General features: G+C 38.4%; 3 protein-coding genes across 3 annotated transcripts in view; 1 reads left to right on the top strand and 2 right to left on the bottom strand.

The window, feature by feature from the left end:
* LOC108686896 (rab proteins geranylgeranyltransferase component A 1) overlaps positions 1-747 on the bottom strand; it is a 3,933-nt gene extending 3,186 nt beyond the window's left edge. Inside the window, exons 1-2 of the mRNA XM_018192402.1 lie at positions 335-747; positions 166-232 (exon numbers count right to left, since the gene is read on the bottom strand). Of these exons, the coding sequence (XP_018047891.1) occupies positions 166-232; positions 335-383 (116 nt within the window). The 5' untranslated portion in view covers positions 384-747. The remainder of the gene's footprint in view (positions 1-165; positions 233-334) is intronic.
* Positions 748-1,786: 1,039 nt separating this feature from the next.
* LOC108686911 (cell division cycle protein 123 homolog) lies at positions 1,787-4,761 on the top strand. Its single transcript, XM_018192425.1, has 6 exons — positions 1,787-2,027; positions 2,121-2,225; positions 2,614-2,836; positions 2,955-3,077; positions 3,151-3,410; positions 3,513-4,761. The coding sequence occupies exons 1-6, from the start codon at positions 1,818-1,820 to the stop codon at positions 3,573-3,575; spliced, it is 984 nt and encodes a 327-aa protein (XP_018047914.1). The 5' UTR covers positions 1,787-1,817; the 3' UTR covers positions 3,576-4,761.
* Positions 4,762-9,099: 4,338 nt separating this feature from the next.
* LOC108686994 overlaps positions 9,100-20,359 on the bottom strand; it is a 72,637-nt gene continuing 61,377 nt past the window's right edge. Inside the window, exons 6-9 of the mRNA XM_018192542.1 lie at positions 19,720-20,046; positions 13,584-19,440; positions 12,628-12,919; positions 9,100-12,492 (exon numbers count right to left, since the gene is read on the bottom strand). Of these exons, the coding sequence (XP_018048031.1) occupies positions 10,929-12,492; positions 12,628-12,919; positions 13,584-19,440; positions 19,720-20,046 (8,040 nt within the window). The 3' untranslated portion in view covers positions 9,100-10,928. The remainder of the gene's footprint in view (positions 12,493-12,627; positions 12,920-13,583; positions 19,441-19,719; positions 20,047-20,359) is intronic.

Raw genomic sequence — 20,359 nt, 5'->3', positions numbered from 1 at the left:
TATATTTAATAAATATATTAAATAAATATATTAAAATAAATAAGAAAAATATTGATGATTATCTTTATAAGCTTATTATTATTTTAAACTATACACGATGATAGGATGATTGACAGGTGACAAATGAAGAAAGGAAAAGATCACCTTCAAACACCTGATCGTTACCTGTCCAGATGTAGAACTCTCTTGCCAATTCTGCTTGCCGCCGCGGCGACGATGGACTCGGTCATACCTGTCGGAAATCATGACAGCGAGAATTACTGGTGAAAAAGTTTAGTTTCTGCTGATAAACGCGATGCGCAACCATTTCCCCCGTCATGATAAGAATCAATACCTGTTCCTACAACGACCACATCATATTCGGTCGGCAGATCGTCCTCCATGGTTGTCTCTCCCTCGGTGGTTGCCTACCTTCGGAGCTAATCGGGTGTGACAATTGGTGCGAAGATATCGGCGAATAAATTATAAATCTACGATATATCGGATGCGAACCGATCAATTCATTTTCCTTGATGATCGACACCGATGAAATTCGCGTAAAAAAAGTTTGCCCCGCCCCGCACGCGACCCACACTCGCAACTCCTCGCGCACGGGCCCTATTCAAACCCTTTTTTGCTGAAGTTTGACAGAACTGGACAGAACGAACGGTACTAAAGCAATCAAAGGGGCGAGCGGATCAGAGTGGATATATGCAATGAGAGAAAAAGAAAAGGAGAATGAGATCGTTAATCTGGATGTCTCGCTCAATCTTGTTCATCACGAGCGTCGCGCTCCTCGCGGAGCAGGACAAAACATATGAGAATGTCCCAGTGACAGTTAGAGTTCCTAGAAAAAGGATTCTAGTTACTCTAGGGACTTAGAGATTTTATATTCAAATAGTGTTTTCGATCTAAACGGATTTGCTCCCATTTGAGTTGGATAATGTTCTACTTTTAATTGACGTTCATATACCACCAATAGGAGAGCATACAAAGTCATTAATCCAACCTACGTTGGTGCAAATCCGCTCGGGTCGAATACGTTAAAAATTTAGTGAATGTGGACCAAATATGGCGGATAGAAAGAGACAATAGATATTGCTTTCTTGTATAAATGCATGCGCAAAAAGTGTTAAGGCGCGTTTACTTTGATGAAAAAGCGAAAAAGCAGGCAATCCGAACTCTAGCTGATAGTCTACAATTTCGACTTTTTGTATTACGTAGAGACTTCGCGCAAGAAAAGGAACAGGGAACAGAGAACAGAGAATAAGAATTTCAACCTATCAGAAACTGTGTATTCCACAATATATGATTTCTGATAGGTTGAAATTCTTATTCTCTGTTCCTTTTATTGTGCGGAACCCCTTATATGTATGTTACACAACTCATGTTTTTCACTAATCACATACAGTACGTGCATACAAACACAGATTTTCACTTTCAACACATCGCACGGACCCAATTCTGAGACGAATCGATTTTGTCTTGACTCTGATTATAGTGACTCTATGGCTGTAGTCAAAGTCTTATTACAATACTTATTACAATAAATACTTTGAAGTGTTTGGTTGACCAATTAAAAAAAAGAATTTCCTAAATTGACCAATCAAAAAGTGTTTTAAAGCATTGTAGCATCGCGTTGATCATATCCTATGTCATATAATCCAACAGAGCCCTCTGGTAATTGATTTGATCTGTCACCAAAATTGCACCAAATCTGTTCCAGGAAGATCAATTTGTGGTTAAGTTGATGAAAATTTAAGATTCCAATAATATTTTATAAAATATAATTTCAAATAAAGCATAATTTCGTATAAATTACAAAATATCTGAGAAAGATGGTGAATGATTTAAAACTGGAATGCTCCTTTTCTTCTTGGTATCCAATATTCAAGAAAGATTCCTTAGAGGCTAGAATTCTTCACATTCCCGATGAAGTTTTAAAATATTTGGAGCATGATACATTTGTATTGCCTCTTGAGGCAGCGAAATCTTTACCGAAGGATTCCGAATGGGTTGATGGTTCACCAGTGACATGTGAAGAAGAAGTATTTATTAATATATTTTGAGAAATAATAGAATTATAATCTTTATTTTAAATTTATATAAATAATCAAGTATAATATGTAAATTTTTTTTAGGAAACGGATTATCAACCGACATTCCCTGAATTTAGTCAACAAATACAGGAAATATTAGATGAGTATGATGCAGTATTTGTCAAAACAAATTGGAGTACACCTGCGGTAAATTATTTTCTACCATTTCTATATTTTTATTTCACAAACATTTCTTCTAAAATTCTTATTTTTCAGAAAATATAAATAAGCATGTATGTCAACATAAAAAAAGTACCATGTGCAGTAAAATTCCAAATGTGACAATTCCAAAACCAAAAATTCCTTTTCTAAAATACTTTGTATTTAATGAATCAAATAGCTTGTTCATAAATTTTCTGTTATATTAATAGAAATATAACAGTAGTATAATTTTGTAATAATAGTTTTAATTACAACAATATATATTTATTAACAATATATATTTATATTAGGACAAAATTTATTAAAATAAAAAGAAAATTATAATTAGTATAATTAGTATAATTTATAATATGTAATGGTAATTATGTTACAGGATGCTATGTGGGTTGCACCCACAAAGACTCTCAAATGTAACACGCTAGAAGAAATCTATTTGTTACTGAAAAGCTCTGATAGGATTGCTAAAGATCTGAACATCGTAAAATCTTCAAAGGACTATGAGAACTCTTTGCCTTTCTGTCTGGTGTTGAAACAATGGCGAGATATTAATCCTTGCACAGAATTTCGCTGCTTTGTTATAGATAATGAGCTCATTGGTAATTTATCACTTAGTTTTCTTTTTCTTAATTGTCAAATTTTATTAACTGCTTTTGTGATTTTTTTTTTTGCTTTTACAAAGTTAACTTTTGCGATAACAAATCATATTTTATGCAGCTATAAGTCAGAGGGATATATCGCAGTACCATAGTTCCAATGAGTCACAAAAATATGACATACAGACAGATATTAAGAGCTTATTTTTAGAGCGCATCAAAGGCAGATTTCCATTACGCAATTGTAGGTAGAGCACCATATTAAAATTAGTAACGATATCAAATTTTTATTAACTTATAGAATTAACTTCTGACAGATTCCTTCGATGTTATACGATATAAGAAAGATAAAGTAAAAATAATAGATTTTGGTACAATGGATGCAGCATCTACAAAGGAAACGCTTTTCACATATGACGAATTGCAAAATCATATTGAAAATACGCCGGAATTCCGTTTTATTGGGGAGGAGATAGGTATTCAGCCAAAGCCACCAATGCAATTTTGTATTCCGCAAGAGATCAGCGAGTTTTTCCAATCGAGAGATAATGTCACGTTGCTGGACCTTATTCAGAGGGTATGTCTTCTGGTTATTGAAGAAATACGCTTGCAAAATTTAGCGATTTATTTTAGTTTTTAGATTTGACACTCGATTACGACAATCAAAACTTTGTTGCAGGAAGTGGAAAGTCAACGGAAAGAGCATGAAAAAGAAAATGCTAACGTTTCAGAAAGTACTTGATGTATATATAACGTATAAATAAATATTTTCCTTATATATAAACATCAGCTGTAACTCTTTTACTCACATGTATAAGGGATACAAAACTTAAAAGAGGTATTATAAATTATTGTTACATTTTATCTTTCTCAAAGAAGGCTAATATCTACTAATAAGTACACGCGCTAATAAATATACGCGATTACACAATGAACGGATTTTAATCTTTAAATCTTGTACATTACATTTTAGCCTGTTTAAATCCTATATTTTGAGATCATTCGATTACATCTCAGTGTCAAAAGGAATAATCGAACTTATTCAATTATTTCGCTCTTTCTAAGTTATCAAATTTTGTTGGTTTCTTCATTCCGATAGACGTTACAAAAAATTCAGAATTACCTGCATGCAATAGAGATCATATCAGATCTGTCGATTGAGTTGAAGCTGATAATTTTCATAGCGTGTCATGATACAATCTGAAGCTTTCGATTTATGTAAATGTATAAGTAAATGCAATTAAATACTCTTGATCAATCCAAATCGTTTCTGTATTTTGGGATGCGATGCGTTTGCGTGTCTATGTGTATATGTGAATGAATGTACACCGACAGGATATTTAAATACAGAACTTTCACTTTTATTCTGCCAGACTCTCTTTTTCTATCATTACATTACATAAAACGATTAAAGGCTATCCTACCGCTTGAAAGAATTATCATAATATTGCAGTATTTTTCGAGCCATCGGCCTTTTTACCGAGCGACGTCCCTTATATAGAAAATATGTCTTGTTTATGTACAATATGCAATCCTTAATACTTCAGTTTTGAAAAAGGATCTCCGATATATGTACCTCCGGACAAGTTAATACGCTGTACAGTCATATCCAAGGAGTATTTTCATCTTTCTCTCCCTTTCTATGTTTCTCTCTGTTCCTTCCTCTCGTTCTCTCATCTCATAATCTTCATAAAAACAAAAACCATAGGATGGGGCGACTACTGCTGTGTGCGATTTTATCATTTTTATCAGTGGACCATGGAACGTTTCTGAAACCCGAACTCTTCGCAAAACGACCCAACAGCTTTTCGCATCGGGCCTCGCACTTCATCTGTATAGTTCTGCCGAGTATTAAGGATGAAAAATGCTTAAATTCTAATTTTTCATAACATATCGATTTCATTAATTTTTTAGTAATGCAAACACGTTTTTCTTGAAATTATATAACATATACGTATATATTATATATATAGTTTAAGTTATGAAAACCAATATAAAAGTTATTATCTTTTGCCAATTCTTAGAAAAATACTACAGAAATATTATTCTATATTTTGACGTTACTTAAAAATTGAATATACAAACTGTTCTAAATTTCTGAATAAGTTATTTTCAGATTTAAGAGAATAATATAATAAAATGGCTCTACATTTTCCTTTATCATACTTATCGTGTAATTTAGCCTGAGAGATTTAGAGATTCGGTGGGAAGCAAACCATATTTCCATCGCGTATTTATCGAATCTTATTTAAATAAAAACTTCATAATTCGTTTATCATACAGCAAATAAAAGTAGGCGATTGCGCTTGGATTTCAAGCTTTGGATTTTCGAGATACGAGGCAAAAACCCGTCATCTGCAAGTGCAATATGATGAAAAAAGTTGCGAAGTCGCTTCGCAAAACAAAACCTTATTTACAGAGTATCTTCTTCTTCCGCAAGCGAAATACGGCAGATTATTTCGTCGCTGCTTTGTTACAGACAACCTCTCCCATTAGTCGCGATTGCAATTTGTGCATCGATCTCTTTCCCACAATATATACGCGAATACCAGTCGAATGGATTTTATGTAAAAAGACCCAAAGAACACCCTTATATGAAAAAACTAAACTTGATTCTTTCTAGAGGGAAGTACGATGCCATTTCGATAAAAATAATTGACAGCACATATCGCTGTTCCTATTGACTATCAACAAAAACAAGGAGGATCATCCAGATACCTCTAATACAAAATAATTAATCTCGTAGATTAATCAGAATGGTGCACGGTTCCTTTTACATAAAAACTCTTTGCAACGATCTCCGAGAAACATTTCTTCTCGAGATCGCGAAAGGCCATGTCCCTTCGCAGTAGATTTCGTTTTTGAGGGACATTCGGATTTTCAATGCGTGCATTCAGTACTACGGACCGCTCAGTAAGTAAAAAAGGAATTAATATATTTATTTGTTATAATATTCGTAATGTAGAATATTTATTAATTATATTTATTAATTATAATAATGATAATTCTTTTTCAATATTATTATTTCTTACTTATTATTGATTATTTCTGTAAGGCCATGAGAACGCGAGCGGTCTTACAAAAAAAAAAAAAAAAAATAGTAATAAGAAATATAATATTAAAGATTATCTACTATAATAGATAAGTTATTTTATGAATATTACAACAAATGAACATATTAGGTGTAGTAAAAAAAAATTCATTATTTTTCCATTCAATTTCATGCAAAAATAATGGATTTCTTTTTACTACACCTAATACTATTTCTTTTCTTTCTCACTAAGAGCTCAGTGAACGCGCCCTAGTATTGAATGCGCCTAATAATATCCCTTACAGCACAAAATTGTATAAAAGTTGCGGCAACACTGCTGCAACATTACAGCAACACATGTGGCAGCAATATATTGCAGATTTTGCAGCGATATTGTTGCAAATTCTGTGCTGTATAGGATTCAACGCGTATGTATAGCGGTGTACCGTCTAAGACATGTTCCCCTCACATCATTTTTCTATCGTTCATTATGTACATACACAGGAGCGCGTCTTTTTTTTCGCGTTCGCTACGATGATCGTTCTTCGTGATCAGTTTCGCTTTCTTACATTCACACACTCGCCCTCGGTCGTTCTCCCCTCACAATCTGATCGCTCAAATTATTTCGACTGATTTGTGCTAAACGACATTGCATAGCTTAATGAATGTACATTTTGCGGTGTACGGCCGTTTGCTCATTCTGCGAGTCTCTCTCACCTTTTTTCTTCCACCCTTTGCTCGCTCGCAAATTCATCCTCTTCGCTCTTTTCTTTCTTTTTACTTTTTACGTCGCTCATTTCAATGATACTAAAGTGACGTATAACAGCATTCGCACACTCTCTCGATTCTCTTTCTCCCTTTTGCATCTCCTTTCACTCCTTCACTCGCTCTTCTTCTTTCTCTCTCTCTTTCGAATACTGGTAGGGTGTTGAGTGACAAAAACAGTAGTCTTAACAAACATACGATACAAAAACTCTTAAGTTATCGCCTGACGGCCAGTGTAAAGCGGGTTGTTTTATTTTATCATTATTTTTTTTCCTTCTTCTCTCTCCCTTTCTTCTTTCCTCTTTTCCTACTTCTTTAAGTACCTGAAGAAGCTAGCTTTGGGAAATCTCGCCTTGATCCGCAAACTAAGACCTGAAACCGATGTGGAATCTCAATGAGATCTGATCTTCGATCTGTTACCGATGACGATCTTGAAAACCGACAATCCGCGTACACAGCATCGGAAAGCATCGAAAAGTATCGGAAATCAAGCTCGCCGAAATTACACCGACTCCGATCCGCACTCCTCTTTTCTCTCTCTCTTTCCTGCTCCTTCCCTTAAGTCCGCGCCTCGGATTTGCCTTAACGATGAAGACTACGCACCCCTCTATGATAAATGCGATTGGTACGACTAAATTGGGTGGCGAAAGGCCCGACTATCACTGATGAATCGAGTAATACACGTGCATCCGAGTAGTACACGTGCATGAGCTAGAAGCTATCTCCCAATGACCCGTCCCCTTTCAAAAAATACGCATCTCTATTTGATGCGAGACATTCGCTCGGAATTTTATACACGCGAAGACATGTCACTCACACATCTCTTCGTTATTTTTCTCCCTTCTTTCTCACCTCCTTTCTTTTCTTTTTCTCTCTCTAATATACAGGAAGATAGAGCTCGTTTTCTTACTTTTATCGCGGGAATAAATATATTGAACTTGTCTTCGCTTTATACAAGTGGCTCGAGTGGAAACGCGATCTTCTCTTTCTTTGTGATACGCTTCTCTCGCGCGGAAATGAAGAAACATCGAAAGAGCTGCGAAAGAAAATTCTGAAAATCGTCATGAATGTAAAACGAAAGAAACGATCTATAAAAAAAAAAAGTTCCTTTTTATAAATCAATTAATTTGATCTATAAATAAAGCTTTCAGATTTACTCTCTTTCAATTAAAAAGTAAACCCTCATTTCTGTAGATCGCCTCGATTACATAAAATTTGACTTCAATACGAAAATAAATACTTTAATATGGAAAAAAAATAATTGATCTCATAAATAAAAGTGTAATTTTTTTCTCTTTGTAATTTTCTACTAAAATTAAATTTTCTAATAAAATTAAATTAAAGAAAAAACTCTTCAGAAGAAAAGTATGTGTGTGATCTAGGCCACGCTATATATAATAAAATTGCATTAATGTAAATATCGTAATAGATTTCCATCTTTTAATCATTTCTACAGTCAAAAGAGTGGCGAGTTAACATAAATATTACTTAAAACATAAATTTATTTACATATATTTCCTCACTGTTACAGAATATTTCTTCCCATAACTAAATCCCAAAATATATTTTTAGCGATCTAAATATTTAAAATAAAATAATTTGAATTGAATGTGACTGCGATTACGAAAAAAAGGAAGAAAAAGAACAAGCGTCGGCGTACTTCTTCTCGGAAAATGCGATTCACGTTTTTACGCCGAGAGATCATAGAATTTTCTACTGTGTAAGAACGCGTACGATACAATTACATACATGGATATTCGAATTTCCATGCTCCAGAGCTACGGTAATCGAGATAAACTAGGAAGAGATGAAGCGCACGAGGTAGGTATCTTGTTCGTCCTTTAACTGAATGAGGAAACCGAAGGAACGTATTTCGCGAATATAGTTATATTTATAACGAGAAACGATTATATTCATGTAATTCTCGTAGAGATAAAGATATCAATCATTTCATTTGCTAGCATCTCTATTTACGTGTAGAATATGTAAATCAGAAAGAAACGCAACAACAGAAAAATTAACACTGTCCGTCTTCTTATTTAAACTTTTCATATATAACATGATTCACATCAAAATTAACTAGAAAGATTGCAGCGCTCTTTTAACAATTATTTCGGCACAATTCTGTTAAAAAATATTCTTGTATTTTATATATAAAAATAAAATAACTTTTTCATAATTTTTTAATATTTGCGAAATTAAAAATTACACTAAATTTGGAAAATAGAAAAGTTTCCTCGTTGATCTCTGTTTAGTTAACCATAATTATAAATAAGTATCTCTGTATTAGAGAAAGAGAGTATAATAATGTGATGATAATAATATATTATTATATCCAACAAATATTATATTCTTAAGTCTTTTCTAAACATAATATTAACAATTATTAAAACAAATATATAATTAAATTATACGGAAATAAAATTCATTCTACGGAAATAAAAAAGAGAAAACAAAAAAGGTCTACAGAATGTGTGGTTAGATTGATTTAATTATATACAATTTACATATTCTACACGTATACTACTCGCTTTCCACATTGATTCATTACGCGTTTCCCTCAACGCCTTCTCGACAGAGCCTTCACTTTGGTTCATATCACGTAATGAGACACTATTCACAGGAACAGTTACACCTCGATTACTTGAAGCTACGATATTCTTTTTCTTGCAACATCGAAAGAGAACAGAAAAAGAGAGAAAGAACAAACTCGACAAAGTTCTCTACATATTTATACATATATATCGCGCGCCGGGATAAGAATTTTTGGAATGGATATCAGCGCCCGACGTACGTTTTCATTAATTATAATTATCAATAACGAAATGTTAGATAAACTTATACTCCCATGTAGCCTATTCCGTTCTCACGAGCTTTTACAAGTTACAAGTTTTTAGAGTAAGTCCATAGTAAAATTTGCAGGCATTCACACGTTTCACGGTAGCACACGGAGATACGATATAAATAAATCTATCATTCTCATCTGAAACAAAGTGAAGCGTTTTTGTACTAAAGTGCAGCGATATATATATAATATTATACCTTTTTAATGAATTATCTACGCAATGTACAATCGTGGATTTTTACATGCACCATGACAAGGTATGGTCGGGCCGTACAACAGACAACTGTTAGAATGATCCGTAGAATATGTTATTGCCACTCTACATCTTTTTTCTTTCTTTTTTCTAATCCCCCACTTCATACGTCTCGCGCGCTTGAATCAGGCGTTATCGACTTTATCCAAATAATTCCACGTTTTTCGTGGGTCGTCTAAGAGCAGAGTGTCGAGAATTTACAGCGGCAATTTTTTCTCTATATAAAGTTAGAATTATACAGATATAGATAAAAGCATTACACGAAAGGCAAAGACGGATGCGACCCTCAAGGAGAGCATGTCCTTGTTACTATATCCTAATATTTTTGTCGGAAAGAGAACTCTATTATTATTTGTCTATTCAGTCTGACCACACCATGTTACAACGTGGAATAGCTTTGCCATGATAGACATACTGTAAATTGAATTATATAAATTCAGGCTCTCTCTCTTTATTCTGCGAGGGATCAATTAACGATCGTTATGGTTTTGCTTGCTCTTTTTACCTTAACGCTTTGTTCACTCTTCGCTTATTCCTTGCCACAAAAACGACTTGACTAGATTGCATCGCTAAAACGGTCCTTAACGATTTAAAATCTAAGTCTGTCATACATAAATGATCTGTACCTTACAATCTAATATCGTAATTAACACCTAATGGTAGAGGGATCTACTGTTATCGACGAGAACTATTTAGTAGTAAATCGTATGTCTATTATACTTCCGTCCTTTCTCTCACTCTCTTTTTCTCTCCTTTCACGCATTCATTCATACATATATTAATATGCATGCGTATAGCACGCATATCGACGTGAAGTAGATCCACTGTTAATTTAAACTCATGGAGAATATTTCTTTTACTCGCACTTAAGCCCATCTGCTTGCCTTCTGCAGGTATTAGTGCAGCCGCCGAATGTTCCAAATATTATAAGTGTGATAGATTCACGGAACTTGCGTCTAAGCGCGTTTTTGATAATATTTACAATGCCATCGCTACAGATCTTTTGATCCGCGAATAAAAATTGTTCGCTGTCCGAATCATGTTTTTTTTTTTTAGCGAAAAGTGTCAAATTCCCGGCCCGGTTTCAATCGCGCTAAAACGCCCGCATCGTCGTCGCATCGTAAACCACCGACGACGACGACGACATGCTAATGATATAACAACACGTTGCGATGCTCGCGCGAGCGTTCGATCGCTAGGACTACCTCTTCTTGCCGGGCTGCTTCGATGGCAACCGCTTCTTCAGTTTGTGATCTGTCGATTTAATCGTTGTTGCCGTCGTTTTCTTTTTTGGTCGTTCCGGTGAACCGTTGCAGCACGCGCAATTTTTCTTTACGTGACAACGCAAGCTGGACCTTCTGGCGCGGCAATCTGTCGGCTCCATCATCACAATATTACTCGCTTCGTCCTCCGATGCTTCCGATGCCTTGTCACTTGATATTACCATTGACTCTGTCATTCCTATCGATTCAACCTTGGGAATTCGTTTAGGAAGCGTCGTCGCTGCTGCTGTCATCGATTTATGATCGGCGCGATTCAAGATTACTCTTGCAGCATTCACCTGCAGTTTGTCCTTTTTCTTTATGTAGGTGCAATGACGATCAGACGATAAAGATTTTAACGTTTGTACATTATCCTCCAGGCCATTGCTTAACGTGATGTTGTCTTCCAATTGGCTACTGATAGACTCGCTGATACTGGAGTCCTCATCGTCGCTGCTGGATCTTGTGCGCTCGGACATTGGGCTCTCCCATGCCATGTAGTCCATACGCATCTTGGACGATGATACGCGCTTTTTGTTGGCATATGTGTACTTATTGTGCGTGGACAGCAGCGGCCCGGCCGCAACCAAGGGTGACAATGGCGACGGTATGGTATGATGGTCCGCAGTATTACTGCTCAAGAGAGTCAAACTTTCGTCGCCCGAACTTACTACCGAAGTGTTGTTAACATTAACGCTGGGCGGCAACGATTCCGAATCCAAGTCGATGTCCAATTTCATGTTAGATGGTATGCTGGACACACTGCTGGGTGTTCCTTCTTTCGAGCCGATTCTCGAGGTCAATTTCACGCGATGACTCATATCTTTTGACGAATCGTTTTCCAAAGAGCCAAGGTTCGCGGGTGATAGCCTAGAAATATCTGAGTTGCTGTTTGATGCTTCATCCTGGCTTAGATTGTCCAAGGTCAATCGCATATGTTTCGCTGAAATGTCCAAGTGCAGATCCTCCTTCTCTCGCTTTCCTCTCTTTGATGAATTTAAGACTCTCGCGCGTTGACTCACGTTCCTTTTGCGTTCATTCATCTTGAAATCGTTTGTTGGACTGGCGTCCCTACTGCCGCTAGATGAGTCTAGAGACCGAAAATATGAGCTGTTATACGGTTTCATGCCCAGAGGCTGACTGCAGGATGCATCCTGCGAGGAATGATCGAACGACGGAGAATGATTCGTATCGAATAACAGATCTGCTTCGGGAAATAGCTCACTAGTGCTAGGTTCGTCAACTCCCAAATCTTCGCACTCCTCCGATAAGCTCTTTTGTACCTTGAGTTCATATGGAGTCTTTCTCTCTATCCTCTGCTGCATTAGTTCGCGATCCAATCTAGGATTCAGCTGCGATTTTAAATTCTTGCTAGAATATGAAGTATCTAAAGTGTGATTCATGAAGTACTTTTTCACGCTCGATGGATAGATCTGTCCGGCTGCCATTTCGATGCCCTGGCCCTTGTTAATAATCTGCAGTACGCTCTCGGAGTTGTCGTCCCTGAAATTGATCATGGCCAATCGAATTCTCTTTCTTAAAAATTTTAAGATTTCAAAAGGGATTTGACTTTAGATAATATTTCAATTAGATGGAGATAAATTTTTACAATATACTCGATATAATTCAAATTATTACCTGGAATATGTTTTCAACGGCTCATTGTTTAGTACACTCATCGGTGTAGGAACGTATCTCCATGGTGTATCCGGCGATATTTTACCTTCCGATTCCCATGCCTCTTGTAAACGTGCATTTTCATATAGCAGTCCATTCCCAACTTTACAGGATCCATCGATTGTCTCGGTAGATTGCTGTACAGATGACTCTTGGCTGTCTGAACTACTCGGTCCACCCGTTACCAGAAATTGCGTTGTGCTATCGATAACGCTCGATTGCTTGTTTAAGGAAGTAATACAAGACATAGAATCTATAAAAACAATATACGAGAAGAATTAATTGTACATATATAATGTCTGATGCCAAGAATTTATTACATTATATGCTATAAAAGCTGTTCTAACAAAATATATTGCTCACACAATATTGTTTGTCAAAGATTCATTTTTCTATAAATTATAATATAGTTACGCAATTTATAATTAATTTGAAAAAGAAACACCTCTCTATAGTTATCTTAAAAAATATTAAATAAAAATTTGTTCATTTATATATCAATATTTTTTTAATTTGAGCAAAAAAGTAATAAAATGAGTTATTATATAGTATAATATTTTATATCACGTTATAAAAAAATATAAAAACAACTAATAAAGATTTAAAAATAAAAAAAATATTAAAAATAAAAATCTAACTTTTTTAATGACTAGAGAAACATATGTGCAGAAAATATATATATAATAAATATATATAATAAACTCATGATAGTTAACTCTGTTTTTATTCCAATTATTTAATCAATCATAATAAATAATCAAAATAATTTTGAACATTAAAAATAATAATTGGGAATTATTCCAATGCATATTACATCAACAATTAATGTGTTAACGTATCATATAAAAATGTGCTAATGTAGCAATTCATACAAAATATAAAATAGTATTCCCACTATATATCAGACAAGTCCTTACCAATTTTCGTATTATTCTGTAACGATGTGGCAATGCTCGTAGAGATCAAAGTTCTCGACGATATGTTTTCGTGTATACCGATAGTGTTGTCGAATTTTCTCTTTAACATTTTTGGTGAAATAATTTTGGTAGCGGATGTTATCTCAGTAGACGCTTCCTTCGTGTCCTTCTGCTGTTGCTGATTCGCATCGTTTAGCATGGCGTTCATATCAGTCTGCTGAGTAAAGGCAAGCGCAATGGCATCCGTCTGTAGGGACACCGGCTTCTCGGTGTGTATCCCACCCTGAGATTTCTTTTCCGGCGAATGAGAAACTGTAGCAGCCGGCGCAATGCAGACCACGTTTTCCGCTTTCAGGTTAGATGATAATTTATGTATGTTCGAATTGAAGAATCTCGTACTCTGCAGCGTCGGATTGCTAGTGATGACGCCGCATATTTGTTGGTTGTCTGATATTTCGTTAATATTCCGGGTTCCGATCAGATTAAGGGTGGGATTGTTTTTATTTACCACAATGGCGTTTGTCGGTGCTGATTCGACCGTCATCGCGTTAGCAGTGACATCATTCTTCAATGTCAAATCGTTGATTACGCTCGGCTTATCCGACGTAGCCATAGTCACAGTACCTACCTCTCCAGTAAACTGTGTGCTTCCGGTCTGCGATATTACCACGGGTGTGTTCTGAACATTCTGCGCGCCAGTTAGTGTCTGATTGTTGTTTGATAACGTCTGCAGGGTAGGCTGCATCTTCATCTGTTTGACAGTTTGCGGTTGTTGAACATGAAGTTTGTTCTGATTGAGGATGGACTGTAACAGTAGAGTGTTGGGAACTGTAGTACCACTGGCCGTGCGTACAGTCGGCATAGTCAACAATTTAGAACCGGATACTATAGTAAGTTGATGCTGGGTGCCCTTCATCAACGGTAACACGAAACTGGTAGGCATCAGTAACTGCTTGCCCGTAACTGAGGCGAGTGCCTCGCTAACACTCACCGAACCGGACTGCAGCGTTTCTTGAACAATTAATGCACGCGGGCCCGAGCCTGGCTCCGTAAAGATGAGATTACGCCGCTTCACGTTTAGTTCGATGTCGTCATTCGTCAAATTGTGCACTTCTACGTTCGCTTCCGCGCTCGATGGCTCCTCTGGTGCAGAGAAACCAGCTGGACTGCCCTGTACATGTACAACACCACTAGACGAATCCTCGCTACCCATAGTTCTACCAAGATCATCTGTAGTTGGGCTCAGTTCAGAAGTTTGCTGTCCCACTGGCTTGGCTTTGTTGGAACTTGATTTCTTTCTCTTTGACGATTGATTTGGATTAGTCGGCGGATTGGACCTTCTACGGGGCGCCGGTTTGTTGTTGAGATCCGGCGAGTTTCTCAATTGTTCAGCGTACTCATCGAGAATCGCATAGATCCTTTGAGCAGTCTGCTCGTCTTCCTGCGGTTTCTGTTGTGGTTTCGGTATAGGTGATGCTTTAGATGTATTGGTGGCGCTACTCTTGACTACTTTGGGTGTCGATTTTTTCACATTAGTTTTAGCACCGGTGGTACCAACTGCGGTGGACGGCGACGTCGATGGTGTTTTTCCGGCCGACGGTATCGGTGCTGGCGCCGGTGTCACGCATGGACTCGAGGAACTCTGAGATGTGACGCTCAGTGCCGGCGACGCTGCTGGACAATAGCTAGTGACCACGACAACCGGTGTCGTGGAATTGGTCGCTACTTTGGCGGTACCATAAGTCAAAGAGATGGCCTTCTGCGAGTATACAGATTCTTGTTGAAATGCCACATTATTGCCGTTGCTGGCAAATGGTTCACTATTCGCGCGGGATTGCGTCGGCATCATTAGTTGTTGCGCCAAAGTACTAACGGATATCTGTTGCCGTTTGCTTGCCTGAGTCTGTTGTGTGGTGGTCTGCGTCTGTACAGCTGTTGTAGTCGCGCTATTAGAGATTGACTGATGAGACTGCTGCGGTTGGATACTTCTCTCCTTTACTTGCTCCAGTACACTCTCGAACTCCCGTAACTGTTCCAGAGTTGTCGAGCTCACTTGATTTACCTCAATCGGAGAACCGATTAGACTGTCTGTTCTCACAGCTCGCTGTTGTTGCTGTTGCTGTTGTTGCAATCTCGGTGTCAAGACAGCTTGTATAGTTCCCGTGAGATTTGGTTGTCTAACTGGAGCACCACGGTGGATGATGTTAACCTTTACCACGGGAGGTCTGCCACTCGGTACCGAATTGGCGTGCGATATAATCGCTGGTGGGAGGATGTTGAGTTGATTCGGATTATTGCTGGTTATCACTTTGTGTGCGTATATAACACCGGTATTCGACGAGGTGGCATTCTGTACAAGTTGTGTGAGCGTTTGATTTGTAGTCTGATTCGAACCGATGGAAGCGTTCGCTGGACCATTATTACCGGAATTCGGTACAATGTTCACTATCGATCTGCCGGATGGCAGTTGCAGATTCGGAATGATCGATTGTACATTGACATTTCCAGCGTTCGTTTGCTGTTGTTGTTGTTGAGGTTGATTATTTGGCACAGATGTCTGTACCGCTTTCGACAGATTCGTCGTTGTCTTCTGAGGAGATGTCGTCGTCGTTTGTTGAACGCCGCTAAGTGATGTATCTGTCGCAGCATTGGCAACTCCACTTGCAGTCGCATCGGCTGACAGATTGTACATAGGAGTTTTACGAAAGGCCTGTTGGAACTTGGGCAGACCGGTATTCTGGCCTGTCTGTGATGTATTCTTCACGGGACTAGTGCCGGTCAGTCGATCATAAGTATTTCTGTTGGACGATGTACCGCCCGTCACATCTGCACCGCGCTGCGTCTGTCGCGTAAAGTTTGTGCCGCTACCATCCTCCAAATTTTGCAGGCCTAAAAGGTTTCTCTGATTGGAGACAATTTGATTAGGATTACGAGATGAGAGATGGTAACTACCATCTTTGCAGATAACTTTTAATGACTCAGATGTAATTAATCCACCCGAAGACATCGTGGTCGTTGCCGTAGTCATTGTTGTGGCTGTGATCACGCCCGCACTAGCAGGCGAGGAGGGTGACTTTTTTGGTGATTGGTTCTGTTGATTACTTGCGCGACGTATGTGCGTTATCGTTCTCACCGGACTTGACGATTCGGTAGCAGCAATGTCGAGTTGGACTATTGAGATGTTATTGGCAGCCATCGTCGTCGGAATCGTTGAACCCATAGTCGTCGGTGATGCGGCATCCAATGGCTGATTGCCCTCCTCGCCGATGGTATCGGGCGTCCCAAGATTTGATGATGATCTCAGTGGTGGTGTCTGGCCTGCTGGACTCATGCCGACACCGCTGTCGTGGCCGCCTGTTGAAGATGGGGTACCTGGTAACTGTATACTGCTATTGCCACCGCCACTACTGCTTTGATTGCTTGCCACGCTTGGGGTGCGCGTTGGCCGCGGAGGCGTGCTGCCACTGACACTAATGACCGTCGATGTGCTCGTGGCGGAACTCGGGCTCTGCGGCACGCTATTTCTGGAGAACTGAACAACATTCACTGTAGAACGCTGTCGCGGCGGTACCATCATATCCAACGAATTCAGACCAGGCACATTTTTGGCCAATATATCGGAATCCCTAACAGTCTTATCGAGAATACCATATTTGTTCTTATTAAAGTTGGATTTAACGAAATGACGACGATTGTCGCGACGTCCGTCGACTATCACGGGGCAGCTCTTTTCACTGGCGTTATTCTTGCCATTCGCAGCACGCTGATTTTTTTTCTTCTGATACGTTATTACACCCTTGTTATTTGAGGAGAATGGCATTGTCTTCTGTATGTTGATCAACTCGCTAGTAATGTCACCACTACTCAATCGTTGCTGAGGTTTTTTACCACGGCTCGCTAATTTAAGATCTGCCTCGTCCGCGCGTGTCAGCACAATCTTTGGATTTAGATTTAGCGTACTCAATAAGGGTGCAAATTTTGTAATGTTGTTGGTTGCTTGTTGCTCAGCATCCGTCCGGTTGCCGCTGTTAGTATCTTTGTTCTTATTTAACAGATTCTTTTGCAGAATTTGCGAGATCCTCGTTGGTTTTTTCGAGCTTTGCGGCCTAAACATCCTAAGAGTTTTGAGCACTGCTGGATCGCTTCGCCTTTCAGTAATAATGAATGGTGCCGCGGCAGTATACGCTGATCCTTTGATCGTCTCACGTTTGTTTTCGTCCATGTCGGCTGAAAAAAGAGTGATGATGTCATTGCTGCTAACGTCAGAGCCACTGGCATCCTCATGCGTATTCGAATGTCGCACTTCGTCATTTACTAACATATGAAAATGTGAGACGGAGTCGACGCTGAGCTTCGATGGCTTCGAACGCTTCTTACTGGGCTCCTTACTGCTAGATTTGTTGGATTTCTTTTTGTTTTCTAACCGACAACCGTCGCTACCCAAGCTGTCAGTCTGACTGTCCTGCGTATTACTGTCGCTATCCGATACTGAGCTGATCCTATTCCTAAAATGCTTTGGTTTACGTTCAACACTGTCATATTCACTTTCGGATGATTCCAACCGGATCTTCCGCGCTCGTGCAGTACGTCGCGGTACTCGCAACACACTACCACTGTCGGAGTCCGTGGTAGTATCATCTAAACTGCGACGCACCGACGAACGTTTATAGCCTGCCGCCGGCTGAAAGCTACCGAATTGCTCGGAACTATCGGATGGTAGATCAACCCACTGCTCATAGCCTTTCTCAATGCCGAAAAAAACATCCTTAGTATCGTCTTCCGATGGCCAATCCTTGAATTGTGAGTAATCAATGTTTAGATATTTAAGCTCCTTGTTCGTATTACGCATTTCTTCAGCATTTTCCAGATATCGCTCGCACAAATTCTTCAATTCCTTCCAGTCTAGCACCCAGCTGAGCATATGGTAACGCGGACTACTCAATACTACGGCTAGATCGTCGCATAGTTGCGGTGATAAACCCAATTTTTTACCGTCCAGAATTTGGCAGGGCACAGACTTTTCATCGTAATTTGCCGAGCCTGTCACTGCGTCGCCTTTGATCAGGATCAACGCGTCTAACGTTCTTTCTACGTTCTTGTTTGGTATCGTACTCGATTCGCCCAATTGCGATTTATCGTCGTTCAGTTGATTACCGCCGGAGAATTCGTCACAATTGAAACAGAGCTCGCCGAGCATCTCGGATGAAGATTCACGCTTCAAATGTAATGGACACTTGCTGCTGGTTGACGTTGTTGGTATTATCATGTCAGGCGATCTCATGTCGGGAGTCCTTGTCGTCAACAGACTTTTTAACAACTGATCAGTCCGTTCGAATGTTTTCGTTATGTGATCGTTTTGAAAATCTACGCCTTTTGTGACAGTCAAATTTTGATGCAATGGCTGCGCTTCCGAAACTGCCGAATTTAGCGAAGATATCAAGGATGTTTCCGTGACATTATCATTTTCTATTAACTCAGATTTTATTTCGACTTCAATGGCTGATATAGGAAGATGATCGTCTTCTATAATTTCTTTGGGTTCCTTCTTGATTTTAATCTCCTCTTGCAAACCGCCATCTTCCTTCGCCTTTCCACACGCCACCGCCAATTCCTTTATTCTGTCGTAACAGGTTCTGGTAGGATGTAAGGAGAATGCCGTCAAAACGCATTCTCTTGCGATGCCAATACTGCTGTCTACTACGTCCGCCAATTTAAGGAATTGCGTACTCAGACGCTTGGCGGTCTCGCGCACCTTGTCCTTGTCCGACTTCGCCTTCTGACTCTCCAGCTCGTTCATATCTGTTGTTAACGCTCTGATGTACAGTTCGATCACCAATGGTTTTATACTCTCGCCAAACTGCAATTAAAAAGAAATCCAAGAAAAATAATATTCGTTTAATTGAAAAAGAATTATTTAATTTTTCCTCTGAACAAACAATAAAATAAAATCTGATTTTTCTGGCTTTATTAACTTTTAATATATTTAACTTTTATTGGTAATTCTATTCGCACACAATACAATTTTTTATTAATATCTCTAGCAAAATATATCTAGCAAAATGAAAAAAACCATATATATAAATATTTTTTAAATATTTTTCAAATATTAAATTTTTCAAATTAAATCTTTACTTACATGTTTTGCAAGTACTGCACAGAAGATATAAATATGTTGAGCACTTTCCGCGGGTTCAATTAATTTTCTAATCATGCCAGGCAAAGTCAGTGCAACGTCCTTCAATTTTGCGTGCAATAGAGCCCAAGAGTTCAAAATCTGTTCCAAAATATTTGCACCGGTTTCCGATACCGGTCGAACCATCCCGGCAGTAACGAGATACTGCGCGACCAATTCCGCGGCCTTTATCGAATTTCTCCAAACACGCGCCGTTCCATACTTCGTTGGCTTCTCACCGCTAAGCCTTTGGACCAATTCAAGCCCGTCGTTGAGGTCCATTAATTTTAACTGTAACAAAGCGCAGTTATGAATTCCAGCACGGCAATATTCGCACAGAACGCAAAACACGCCTTTTCTCAAAGAAACGAATCGACCTTCTAAACTCATTTACCATAATTCTACTTTCCCACGATTCCAATCGTTTGAAAGATATATTTTTAAATTTTCTGAATACTTCCTCATACTTTTGCAGATCTTGACAAATTAAGCAAGTAGGTCAATGTGATTCATGGCATAGCAATTTGGCATTTTCGATGATGCTTTCTTAAAGCATTAGATGTGTCATAATTTTACTTCTCCGAACTAGATAAATTAGTTTAAT

This window comes from Atta colombica, unplaced genomic scaffold, assembly GCF_001594045.1.
Source record: "Atta colombica isolate Treedump-2 unplaced genomic scaffold, Acol1.0 scaffold198, whole genome shotgun sequence".
NCBI classification, from domain to species: domain Eukaryota; kingdom Metazoa; phylum Arthropoda; class Insecta; order Hymenoptera; family Formicidae; genus Atta; species Atta colombica.
This window is presented reverse-complemented; position numbering and strand designations above follow the sequence as displayed.